Here is a 13,306-nt window from a genome sequence, read left to right as displayed (position 1 = left end):
TTATTTCTGCCAAGGAGGTTATATTTTCCTTTGTTGGATTCCCTGCAGGATTATGCAATAACCACTGAACGGATTGCCACACAACTTGGTGGAAGGATACGATATGGGTCAGAGAAGGCCCCATTGAATTTTGGTTTGGCTCATTTTATCTCATTGGTCCTAGTTGGGGGGGGAAAGTCTGCCATTTTTGTAGAACTGAAATCTATGAGTTTGTGCAATTTTGGTTCAAGTCAATATAAATTCAAGGGGACTGTTAGGCCTTGGTCGAGGAGTGCGCTCTACTGAGTGCCACTGTTTTTGCAAAATGAAATGCTGTGGCAATGGTAAACTCCAGTAACAAACAACCCCAGCCACCCCTGAACACAACATTCATGCTTCACAGCACATTTTCCCGGGGAAACATTGAACAGCTTGAGTGTGGCAGGATGGCACAGTGATTTGAAATTGTCAATTTTGTCCATTGGATGGCTAACCCCCGGAGACGGGGCCATTATAGGACGGCTATTACACCTGCAAAATGAACGGAGTAACCCTGTCCCACAGTCGACGGGAATTGGGAGAACAAATGAGACTGCATACAGGAGGAAACACAGGATGGGAGCACTGCATTCAGTGCAGTCCACTAAACTCAGGGCTATAATGGAGTTGGCTCTTTGGATCATTTTCTGAACAGGCTCCTGGTGAAGCTGACATTTCTGACTCTGAGGAACATCTTTTAGAGGCAAAATTGTATCAGTAAACAATTTAACCTAGCACTGGCGGTACTGTAAGATCATATGATGGAATACTTTGTCTTATTCATGAGATTGTGTTGTAACATTTGTGGTTTCTTTTTTTAATCGCTTGGTGAAAACGCGTCGTCAGCATATTACGATGCCCACACTCAGTATTTTGTAGGTGAACATTTTTCTCCCCTACACTGTATGTTCTCTCGGCTTGGCTGCAGTCATTCGGTGGGCTGCCATTGCTGCCTCAGGCATTCAAACTCCACCCTTGAGTGGCTGCCTCACCTTCTGGTGAGTCTGACTCCGCTGTGATCCCTCAGCATCCAGGGCGTAGTCTAGCTTTCCAACCACACTTCTCCACCTCCTCTGCCAGCCTACTATACCTAAGCATTTTCCTTTCGTAAGCCTTTATTTTACTGTATCCTCCCATGAGTGTCAGGGCCAACATTTGCTGCTGTGCGTCTGACCACAACATCAGGTCTCGGCTTGACGTCCCGCTCACTACTTCCTGTGGGATTATCAAATGCCTGTACTTAGCTGGCCTGTCGTACGCCTGCTCAGAACTGCTGGTTGGGTGGCTGTTCCTGCACATGGACAAAACGGATTGAATACATTATTTAATGTGTTGTGCTACGTTGACTCCTCTGTATCTGATCCTATACCCCCCAACATGGGAGAAGCTACAAAGGGAGAAACGAAACCTCCAGTCTGGACTTAGTGTTGTTGTTTGTTCCTATGAGAATAGTATCACTGAATGTTGACATGCCAAGGTTATACAGGCTTCTCTTGTATTGTATTGTATTTATGGTCGTGATGATCTGAAGGAATGGTTAACAGTGGAATCTTCACAAGGCTTCATAAACTTTGCTGATGTGTAAATGTGATGATTCATTGTCTTCTTCTCTCTTGTTTCCTGGCAGGTGAGCTGTGACTGTCCCCGTCTTAGTCTCCCTGTGCACCTGCACATACTGTGTGCTCAGAGACTGTGCTGCACTTGGAGAACCCATGGCTTCTGGCCCTCCATCCCCCTCTAAAGGCCGCAGGCTCGGGCTGCTGGAGTTGCTACTCGGGCCTCTGTTAGTTTTGTTGGTTTGTGGGCTGGGACCAGCGCTGAGTCAGAAGGTCTACACCAACACATGGGCCGTCCACATACCTGGTGGTCAGGAGGATGCTGATCGAATTGCCAGTAAACATGGTTTCATCAATAACGGACATGTAAGTAATAAGCTGAATTTTGTTAACTCTTTTTCTCCGCATTTGCAGTCGTAGGAGGTTTAGAGATGATAAGGAAGTCAAACTGCTGAGTTCAGACTACAAGTCTTACAAAGGCCTTAAGTGAACATAAAACTGGCTACATTTTGATTATGCGCTCATCGACTTTCTAACGGGCTGCATATAATGCGGTGAGCCTTCTGCTCTTTTACAGTGTGTCCTATTGATGTGTCAAACATCAGATTAATTATTCATTTCTGTTTTTATATTCTCATCAATACCCAGATATTCTCATTTATATTTATTGAGTTGTGTGTTTTTATGATGCCTCTGTATAATTTTTAAATTAATTTAGTTGGGCCACACTGTTTGCCCAGCTGTTGGTGAGCACAGCTCAGCAGGAGCATTATGCTTATTTTTGTTTCTGTTTCTTAACATATTGTTAAGAAAATGGTTTTAATAATTAGTGCTTCTCTCAGATTTGTCAGTTAGGAATCTGCAGTGAAAACCAATTTTCAGCCTAAACATCTGGTCAGTGGTTGAATATCATTGGATATATATATATACATGGTACATTGTGTCGTGATGGATGGGTTGCAAGGAGCTTCATGTTTTTTCTTCTGACTGATTCATAAATCACAACAGAAGTTTTATTCCATCCTTGCTCATACATTTTCTGTATGTTACGAATGTGGGTTTGTTATTTGGTTATGATGGTAGCTTAAGGGTACAACCACAAAAGTTTGGAACTGAAAACTATGATCAAGCATGGTAGATATGGGTGATTTAATGAATAACAATAAATATCCCCTGTGAGCTTCGGTGACGAATTCTTTATTTTAGGACTTCCTGTTAGATCCCAGTGGAAACTAAATGGCCAATTCATTCTTTATCATCTCATCAAAGCCAAGTCTCTCTTGTGTTCAACAGTTACCCAAGTGTCTTCCTAACAATACGGGAATAAGACACAAATATTTTTTAATGGACTTTGATATATCCATACAAACTCTATAAATGTAGAAGTTGCAAAGTATTAGAATCTCTCTGACAAGTTTGGAAAATCCAGTTTATAAGATCAACTCTTCGTAGTACCATGCTATTTCAAATTGATACCAAAACCTTAACAGAGAACTAGCAGCTCCTTTTTAAACCCCTGCCTGGTCGTGACCAGGAATGTTATTTGTGCTCTGAATCACAGCATGCAGACTAATGAGTAATCCTACACTCTTAAATCCTTTAACTATGTATTGGCCATGAACGACAGGGTAATCCAGACAATTACACCCATGTACTTACACAACTGAGGAGCGGTGTGGTTTGGCTCGTCTCAGCAACTTGCCTAGAACCATGTTATGATATTTTTAGGGAGAGAAATTGGTCTATAATGTCCGACCAGAATGAGATTGACGGGCTAGGTTTGACCCAACCTCTAAGAAGAAGTAAAAAAAAAAACAGACAGGGAAGGGGCCTTTGTAACAAAGCCTTATAAAGTCCGCTTTTAGCCTTTAGCTCTATCAAATATGAAACATGGACTTCAGTGAAAACAGATGTTCTAGGTATTTACACCAGCCAGTTATCCTTCTTATTAAACTAACCTCTGGAGACAGATCTATGATGTGCTGTACATTTTTGTGTCAGAGAGAAGGTAGGTCAGAAAAAAAGTTATAACCCACAGCAATGCAGAACATGTGAACTAGTATGCATTCGGTGCAAACTAACCATGGTAACCATTTTGTACAACTTGATATTTTCCCGTCACCTACTGTTTATCCTCTGGTGCATGCTAGGCTGCTGACACCAAATAAAAAAGTCAGTTTGAAATATCAAGCAGAAATTTACGAGGCAGGCACCTTTTCATTGCCAAAGAAGAGAACCGCTGCGTGCATGTGCGAGTTATTCCTCCTCTTCAGGAGGCTCCTGGACTGTTGAAATAAAACATTTATAAAGTTCATCATCACGTAAATAATCATCAAAATTCATCCGGTCGTCCTGCCCTTGCATTTTTTTTTCACCACAGGATAACGTGGATTTAGTATCGAGCTGCAAGGTTTAATTAATTAGTCAGTTTGTAAAGCGACAGAAAAGAAAAGGCAATTTTGATAACTGATGTCAGAAAAGAGGCCAAACCTTTCACATTCTACCTTCTCAAATGTAAAAGTTTTGTGCTTTCCTGCAATGGATAAAGTACCATGCATGCATTATTTACTGTTAACAGAGCAAGAAATTAGAAGATTCTATCACAAGGTCTTTTTTTTTTTTCAGTGGTTCAGACATTTTTAGGATCAAGGGATAAAAAACTAAAATAATCAACTGATGAGTAATGTTTAGTTGCAGCCCCAGCTCACCTTGACTGCTGTATAGACACATGCCTCAGGAGACTTTCTGTCAACTCCACGACAAACCTTAATGCAAATGATATGAAACAGTCACATCTGTTCAGCCATTAGCGGTTTATTGATGAATTTCCCCGGTTCATTAACTTTGAAAAGGTGAGCTCTAACCACTAGTGACGACCAAACTAAAGAGGCTCTCATGTTCTGCTCTGCCAGGGCTGCAAAACATCTCTGTTCACAGATTAAATCAAGACATTTCTTTAGAGATGGGAGGAAACAAATCTTTGATACGTATGGGTTGAGCGATTCGTGGCTGGGCAGGGTGTGCGTGCGCTACGAGGCTGTGCGGGCAGCCACCTGCACACAGTCTATGTCTTGACTGTGTGCAGGTGTTCGAGTTAGGCTGGAGGGGAGGATCAGAGGCTGCAGCTGGGCACGGTTTATAGCGGTGATGCTTGTTTTTATTCCCCCTCCACTCACCCTATGGCATCCATACAACCTCCACAATAAACATGTCGGATTTTTATGTTCCCACATCATGACACACTAAGCATGTTGTCATGAAGGTGACTCTGTCGACATATTTTGTCAACACTAGGTTTAGTGGCAACAACATGAGAGCTCAGTGCTCTACACCACTGTCTGATCTAAGCCACCCAGATCTGGGTTCTCTCACCTGAGCAGGCAGCTTGAATCTCAGTTGATAAAGATAATGCAGACAAGTGATCTTGGTATAATTCAATGGGGCAGTGGTGACTGAGGACGTAAAGCAGGTCAGAGGGTTGGCAGTTTGATTCTTAGCTCCTCCTTGTTCCTCCATAGAACCAGAAGTAGCTCCGGCTGGTCGGACTGGTCACACCGCATTATAGCTTGAAACAAAACTAAAAACTTTTTGTGTTAGAGTAAATATGGCACTTAGCCAATAGATCATCATTTTTCTCAATGAGATTATACTGATTATCTTAAATGTGATGTAAAGTAACTCCTTAAACTGCAGAACTGGAACATTGTTTGACAACAGTAAGTCAAGGAAAACACTGGTGCACTGGGGGCAACAACTGTCTCCACTGGCTCTAAAAGTCCACCCCCCTTTTATCTCTTCTTCCCTTCATTTGAACAGAGATACAATAGATGATGCCACATATAGGAATATTAATGTGCCTGAAATGAAGTGGACCATCGGTTTTAAAATTAAAAGGTTGCTGTGACCATGTGATATGAAAATGGATTACCCCTCTCACTTTGACTCTACTACTTCAGGAGAATGGGGCCATTTCAGAAAAAAAAGGTAAAGTGATCAAATTAGGAAACGGCTGAGTCACTCAGCGGTAAATGGGTATTAACTGCCAACTTGCATCTCCGGGTGGTTATTTTACATTTTAAAGACCTCTTCTTGCAACATCATGAAAACCGTACCCTCTTTGGTGGAGGTTATTTCACAAAGGTGAAGTCAACCGCAGAGAAGCCAATGTTGTGAGGAAATGTTGTGTAAGAAAGAGATCTCTGGTGCATCATTTTCCAAGAATAATTTGTTTCCTGCCTGCTCCTCCCCTAGTATGAAGCAGATAACTGGTATTCATTCATGGTAAAAGAAAAAAGAAACTTAGAAGAAAGCAATGTAATATTTTCAGGAATCAAAATAAATATATATATATTTTCGTCTTGACCAGAGACAGATGAAAGAAATGTGAAAAATAAATAAACAACCGTTTCTGTGCTCACTTCCAAGTAAAAAAATATTTCTCAGAAACGTGTCACTTCCCTTCTTCACAACAGTGGTTTCTGTCACTGGTGGTGGATAAATACTGCTGTGTTCACACAAATGGTCTGTTCTCACCAGACTACTTCAGAGCTTTTTCTCCAGGTCCACCACAGGGCTTTGCATGTAAGGGAGGATTGTGCTTGCAGTACTGTGCCCTCACTGTACTGCATGGCACCATCTTGGCCTACTTCTGCAGCATAATGTGCAGATTTCTTTCTCTTTCCAGAAGAGGTTGGAACTTTTTATGAAGATGATTAATATTCTGTTCAGCACAAGATTAAAGGAGGAGCACGAGAGATGGATATTATCTATAGTTCTGATGAAATGCATGGAATGACACTCCTATCAGTAACTCATGACACAGCATTGCACTCAGAGGCCGCCTCTGTAAGAAGTTCACTTTAATCTACTTCACAATTTTCGTATTAGTTTGAAAGATATGGTGGAGGGCTGAATTTCTAATCTCTTCCTTCCACATTTGGTTGGTTTTCCCTTTAACTTTTTACAGCCTACATCAAATTTAGTTCCCTTTTTCTGTTTTATATTCATGTCTCTCCCTCAGATTATGTTACTTGGTGCCTTTTAGACTATATTTACACATGAAATTTTCAGTAGGAACCCTCTCAGTAATTTGTTTTATGTTAATCAAGCTTCGATATTCACCATTCCCTTCAACTTTGGACAGATCTCTATCGAGATCTTAATAGTGGGGTCTGCATGTAGGGTGTGGGGCAGGGGGTGTAAATGATTTTTTGTTACTTTTTTCCAAATGCAAACTCTAAAAATGTAATTTTACAAAGTCAAACTTTTAAAGTGTTCTCCAGTCTCTTTAATTCTTAAATAAATTTTAGATTTTTATCTCGCCTGCAGAAATGGGTAATTGTTGATGGACTTGACTGATGGATTCTGCAGCGACAAATTGTGTGAAGGGCAAAACCTTAACCTGACCCATCACTTGGTTGAAGCTTCATTGCACAGTACAACAAAGGTGTCTTAAAAAACGTACTATGCGTGGATGCAGGTATGAAGTCCATAATTGGACTCTGATGAACTCAAACAATTATCTGTGGGGGAAATCGAGGGTGTTGAAGACAATCTGCTAAGAAATCATCAGACAGGATAGAAGATGATTTCTTAGAAGAGAAGCTGCAGCTCTGCATGATTTGTGCAGTCCCACACCGGCGCTTCCTGTTTTTGTTTGTTTTGTTCTGTATTGCCACCAAACGTGTCATATGGCAAAAACTAGACTAAACACCCTCGAAAGTCTGAAATCAACTTTTGAAATGTCAAAAAAGCTGACCTTTTCATGTTCCACATCAGCTGCATTGAGATGAATAACACACTTTCCTCGCCATGAATGCAGCTCTATCAGTATACATTTCCACATGGAATATGGAGAACGTTTCCTTTTAGGAAATAATTGATATTTAGGAAGTTATTGCTCATTTCTGTTGGCTTATATTTGCAGTATTTTCTGCACTGAAGAAGGTCAAAACAAAGATGCGTTTTACGATATTCCAATGTAAACACAAACGGTCATAAACTTGGGAAGCACAGCCCATTTAAAATGTGGTGGACAGATCATTTAAAGTCAGCCTTCAGCACAAACGACACTAAATCTTTATGCGTATGACCAATGTCTTTTTATCGCTATACATTTCAACACTTCCCTAATTTAATTAAAACAGCCCAAGAGGGTCTAGGGACATTTTTGCGATCCTGTGCTATCCCTTTTGCATTTCTTATCATTTGTTATATGCAGACCATACACACTTGGACACAAACCGGCATTACTCTTTCCATTCATCAGTGATGTGTTTCTAACTTACTATACCCACAGGACCTTTCCAGGGTCCTCGAGTCAAACACACCAGCTTTATAGATTGCCACCTCTAAATATTTTATTATGTGTAAGCATGTATTGTAAGCTGGTTTACTTCTGCAAGATCTTCATTAATCTTTAACACACCACTCTGTGTGCCGTGGCTCTGGCCTACTTTAGCCAATGAGAGCTGATGGCTCCAAACAGAGCGCACAGCTCTATACAGTCAGTGTAGCATGTCCCTTGGAGATGGTGTTGCTTTGAAGTGCAGTAATGATAACACTGCAAACACAGTTCAGTGAAAACTGTTGGATTCGGGCCCCTCTTTGGTATGGGCCCATTAAGAGGCCAGCCTTTTCATCCAGAGAGGATCATATTGTTTTTCATCTCAGGATGGTTTATCAGCAGCAGCCTGGTGCATCTCGGCAGTCTGGTCCCACTGCCTTTGGGGTTTCATGTTGTTGTCAATGGGAGAAATAGACTCCCTTTATTCCAGCCTCTGGCCTCTCTCAATAAGCAGACCAGATCCCACTTCATCTCAGTGCAGATGCTCCTCTTTGAAAGTTAATAAACTGCAGAGATCGACTTATCCTGTTTGGATTGCTGGAGAGTTCAGTGTTGAGAGGAAGGACTTTGGAGCCAGTATAACCCAAATCAAACTCTAAACCATTAACCCCATAAAGCAGCGTACCTAACACAGTATGTAGGAATCACTTTGGTGATCATATGAAATGTAAGTACACATCCTTGGAATCATTTTTCAACATAAATTGAACTTTTGGTTATTTAGTGGATTATGAACATGGCAGCTAAACATCAGGAAGAAAGTGATTCATCTCTCAGTAAACCTATGGTTGACGTTGTGTTCCCCTTTCCTTGAATCATTGTCATATCATTTATAGGAAGACTTTGTAAAAAGTTTGCGAAAATAAAAAGATGACTCTGATCATAATGGTTGTTTGTCTCCAGGGCCCAAGCTATGAATGTGAAAGTGATTTGGTTGACCAGCAGAATGAGCTTCTTCATTGGCTGTTGTTCCCTCAAAAACTATTGTCGGGAACTAGAGGAGATTTACAGGCAATGTTGCCAACATGGCAATTCTGTCGCCAAACTTTTCAGACCTCGCTACTTCCTGGAAAAGAGTCACATTTTATTTTATCACCCTGCAAGGCTGCAGACCCCCCCCCCCCCATGTAGCCCATTGAACTAACCACACAGCTCAGACTTATCTTTTTACCAATGACAGCAAAGCCAATGTCTTAAACTTGGATGCATGTTGATTTTATCCGACCGCATCACTGTCATAGAGGAACTAAATAGACACACGCCTACACACACTGCCTACATTTACAAAGCAAGCTGAGCAACAAGAGACCTGCCATCAGTTTGTTTGATCCGCCTATGACCCTGTTCTTTTTATACCACCTGATTTTGATCATGTCTGAACCGTATGTCATACCTAATGAACTGAGGGATCTCGGCCCCGTCCTGTGGGTATTCAGCAGAGTTCTCTGACAGCAGACTTTTGAACTCTTATGATTCTTGTATTGATACTAACTCAACAACGTGTTTGTGCAAAACATCACGACTGCAGCATTAAGAGGCAGACCGCCATGTATTGATTTTCCATTTCTCTCTTTCAAATGACTAAAATCGTATTTTTTAGAGCTGCATGGAGGCTGTGTATCTCTCCCTCTCCCTCTTAAACATAAACATTGACAACAAACACAACAACATCATTTGATCTTTGCAAATACAAATGATGACTGTGTTAATTTGCATATAGAGCGAGAAAGGGAGATCTAATCACAAGTGGTCACTGGAGACGCATGTGGAGACTATTCCTTATGCCAGATGTGAACTCACAAGCTTAAGGGTGTCCTCATAATACCAGGACCACTGTTTTGCCCCTAGAAGTTAGGGCAGGACAATCAGATGCTACTATCTGAAACACCTTTCACATAGAGATCTGTTCTCCCTGCTCAGTTTGTCAGTTCATCATAGCTTTAACACTTTGTAGCCATGTATGTGCTATTCATGTTAATTAATCTTTAATTATTAACCATAAATCTGCATCAAGTCGAACCAATAATGTTTTTCTGCCTCCGTGCCGACGACAGCCATTAGTTACTGTTTGAACAAGTGTTGTAGAAGGCAACATCCTACAAAGACAAATACATCATAGGAATTGGTGTATGTGGAGACAATCTGAGGATGACATAAATGTCTGGAGAAGCCACTGGCTTCACTTATTTTGAAGGGGGAAAAAAAAACAAATTGGGCAGCAGGAGGCCGTCTCCAACCTAGAGCAAAGGAATGAACACCCATGTTGTCCGGGGTCCTGGGAACTGCAGCAGCAAAGGCCCAGCAGCACAGTCATTACTCTGCTCCAGCAAAGGGGAGCGATGGGGGCTGGGATGGAGCAGAACCACACACAGGTCACAGGGGCTGTAACAAGAGCCAGATGTGCTGAGGGGACATGCAAATATATGGGCAGGCGCCTCTTTAACTCTTAAGTAGGAGTATGTGCACATGTACGTACATGCGTGCACACAAACACACACTTAGAAGGTGGAGGTATGTAAAGAATGTTGGGACTTAAATTGAAAATAACTTTTAGTTCTGATGGAATGCTGAGAGATCTTGGTAAAGTTGAAGTGCCAAACAAGTTCAGTTGGAATAAGGAAATGTAATAAATGAAGGGGTGTGTAGGATTGTTTTGCTCTGGCTGCTTTGTTATTGTCGGATGAAAATAGAAGTCCTCGTGTTATGGTGGTGTAAAGATTTCTACTAAGTGAATATCCCTTGTTCTTGCTGGAGCTTGGGCATTTTTCCTATGTGTTAAACTGAAGTGTAAATGGTTTGATCAGAGGTGAAGGCTGTTGGCTTTTTATGTCCCTGATTAGGATGTCACAGTGTATGGTAAAGAAATGATAAGGAAGCAAGGTTATAAATGCAGGGTAACAAATTTGATTCCTGCACTAACACTATAATCTGAGTGGAGAAATGACTACACCACATTATGGAATGAAGACAATTAATGGGGCTGTTAAACAATGCACTTACCCGTCTGCTCCAGTGGCCATGAGATAAGACTCTGGTTGTACTGGGCAACAACCCCCAGTTTTATTATTATTGCTGAAAACTAGAGTCCTTGCTAAATAAATTTACATCAAATTTATGTAGGTTTAAAAAAAAAAAAGAGAGAAATGCTGATGTTCTTCGTGGTTTGTCATTAAATGATAAAGTTTAATATGAAGCCCTTAAGCTCTCGCGTATACATATTCCTCTGTTATCTTCAGTGGCTGAGCAGAGAAAATTTAATTGATAAGTTGCTGGCAGCTGCAGCGAGCCATATTGTTCAACACTGTGGTATTCAATCTGAAGCCGTTGGTTTTGGCTTGTGTGTCGTGTCATGGAGCATGTAGGACAGAGCGCTCCTGTCCCGCCAGGTCTGTACGACCCAGCCTCTGTATGTGCACACACACACACACACACATGCACTCACAGACACCCAAACACAAGCTGACCTGGGAAGTGGTCGTTTGTTGTGCAAAAACATTGAGGTGAACATTTAAAAGCCTGTAACTGGCCTAATGGAAGCAGCACTGTGGGAGGAATGCAACATTTGCGCGGAGCTTTTTTTTATTTATATGGAGACTGAAAGTCATTATTTTTTCCTATGTAATAGGAGGCCTGCTAACTTGTAACAGATCTGCAGTCTTGAGGTGTTTGGTTGTGCTGCATTGTAGCAGAGATGCTTCATGCAGATTGCAGATCAGGTGACACACTCACTCACACAGTTAAACTCTCCAGGACAGTGAGTGGAAGAAAAACAGGTTTCTGTTTGTCACCACGACGATTTATCACACAACTGTGATAAATGTGCCCTTTCCTTTAGGGGCCACCCCAAAATATTATTTTTGAGGCTTCAGTGTGAATTGCTCACAAATATTTGGGGCTTGCGGGGAGGGGGGGGCTTCAACATCACAACATCATTTAAGTTGAGCAATTTGAATATGACTTGGCTGCTACTACAGTTTTCAGGTAATTTGTTTGTAGATGTGACACTTCTCGGGGGGGTAAAAGTTAGAATTAATTCCAGACGTTCAACAGATTTTGAAAGTTTGGCTCGTAAGCCTGGTACGTGTCACTGTTGCTTGTAATGTGACTGTGCTAAGTTATACTGCGTCACTGATCTAATGCGTCTTGTGCAAGGCTGTTGTTCCACCTGCTGAGGTGCTGCAATGTGAGGTGTGCTGTATTTCCTTGAATCAAAGAAGGCCCATGTACTCAACTGAATGCCAGGGCACTACAGTATGAAGCTGTTCATCTTCTGGTCCTACAATGATGACACTCAAAACCTAGTTAAAACAAATTAATGGATTCAGTCAACGGAAACGCTAGAGTGCTTTTACCTTGAGACAGGAAGTTTAGCAAATATTTATGTTTGTGATTTAAGCGACAGGAAGAGATTGGAACTGCGGTGAAAGATCACTGTCTGTTTTCCTGTGAACAGTGACACCTGGACAGATTAGTAAAGACCCAGACTCTCACAGCAGAGCGGCGGTGTGTGGCTGCAAGCAAGACTTTCTGCGACACACACTCGCGCATCCAGCTTGGCCTGAGAATAACTAAGTTTAAATGTCTAAAAAATTATTTCGAATTAAAATGTGCTTAAATTGAAGATGCTTTTTTTGCTATACTTTTCTTTGGTTGCAATGTACCGAGCTCTCAGGGCTACCACGTCTTTGAAGTGGCTGATAATGTCAAGGCGACAAATAAACCCCTCTGTTTTCCTTTCTTGCATTTTGTTGCACCTTTTTGAATTCATTTTCCGGAGCTGTTCAGTGCCTCCAATCATGCACTGTGCAGGCTGTTCCCTCCCTGCTGCACTGCACTCGGGGTAGGTGCCTATTTGTGCCTGAATGTTTCCAGTAATGTTGTGGAAACCTGCCAACTTGGCACAAATGGTTCCTAAATGCACCAGAGAAAACAGTTTAGTTATTTTCCTGGCATCGTTTTAAAAAGTGTTTGTTCTTTCAGGATGTCACAATATCTGTTTTATTGATGTGACAGCCTTGTCAAGGTTTCTCTGTGTGACTTTTCACGAAAGTCCATAAAGGTTGTCTACTTTGAGCTTGACACTCGAGTGACACAAGCTCTTAAACAGCATTTCTTTCTAGGTCATCCATCCATGTTTAAAAGGAAGTGGAATTTATAACATCTGTTTACAGTATCAGTTGCGTGTGTGTGTGGGTTCAGGATGAATGTTCATGAATATTTTATTGCTGATGTAAGCTATGCATCAATGAGTTGCAGTCCTCTTCCCCCCCCCCCACACCCCCCCCCCCCCCCAAACGTCCCCCACCTCTTTAGGTGTTGGTGGAATTGAATCCCTCGATGCTTCCTATTGAGGAGCGAGCTCATCTCCTTTATTGTGGGTGATGAT

General features: G+C 41.6%; 1 protein-coding gene across 4 annotated transcripts in view; it reads left to right on the top strand.

Moving 5' to 3' along the window:
* furina (furin (paired basic amino acid cleaving enzyme) a) overlaps nucleotides 1-13,306 on the top strand; it is a 74,203-nt gene that overhangs the window by 6,245 nt on the left and 54,652 nt on the right. For all 4 annotated transcript variants that reach the window (XM_062386292.1, XM_062386297.1, XM_062386284.1 and 1 more), the window contains one exon: nucleotides 1,646-1,940. In XM_062386292.1, coding sequence (XP_062242276.1) covers nucleotides 1,731-1,940 — 210 coding nt within the window. In that variant the 5' untranslated portion in view covers nucleotides 1,646-1,730. The remainder of the gene's footprint in view (nucleotides 1-1,645; nucleotides 1,941-13,306) is intronic.

The sequence above is a fragment of the Platichthys flesus genome, chromosome 1 (genome assembly GCF_949316205.1).
Source record: "Platichthys flesus chromosome 1, fPlaFle2.1, whole genome shotgun sequence".
Lineage (NCBI taxonomy): Eukaryota > Metazoa > Chordata > Actinopteri > Pleuronectiformes > Pleuronectidae > Platichthys > Platichthys flesus.
This window is presented reverse-complemented; position numbering and strand designations above follow the sequence as displayed.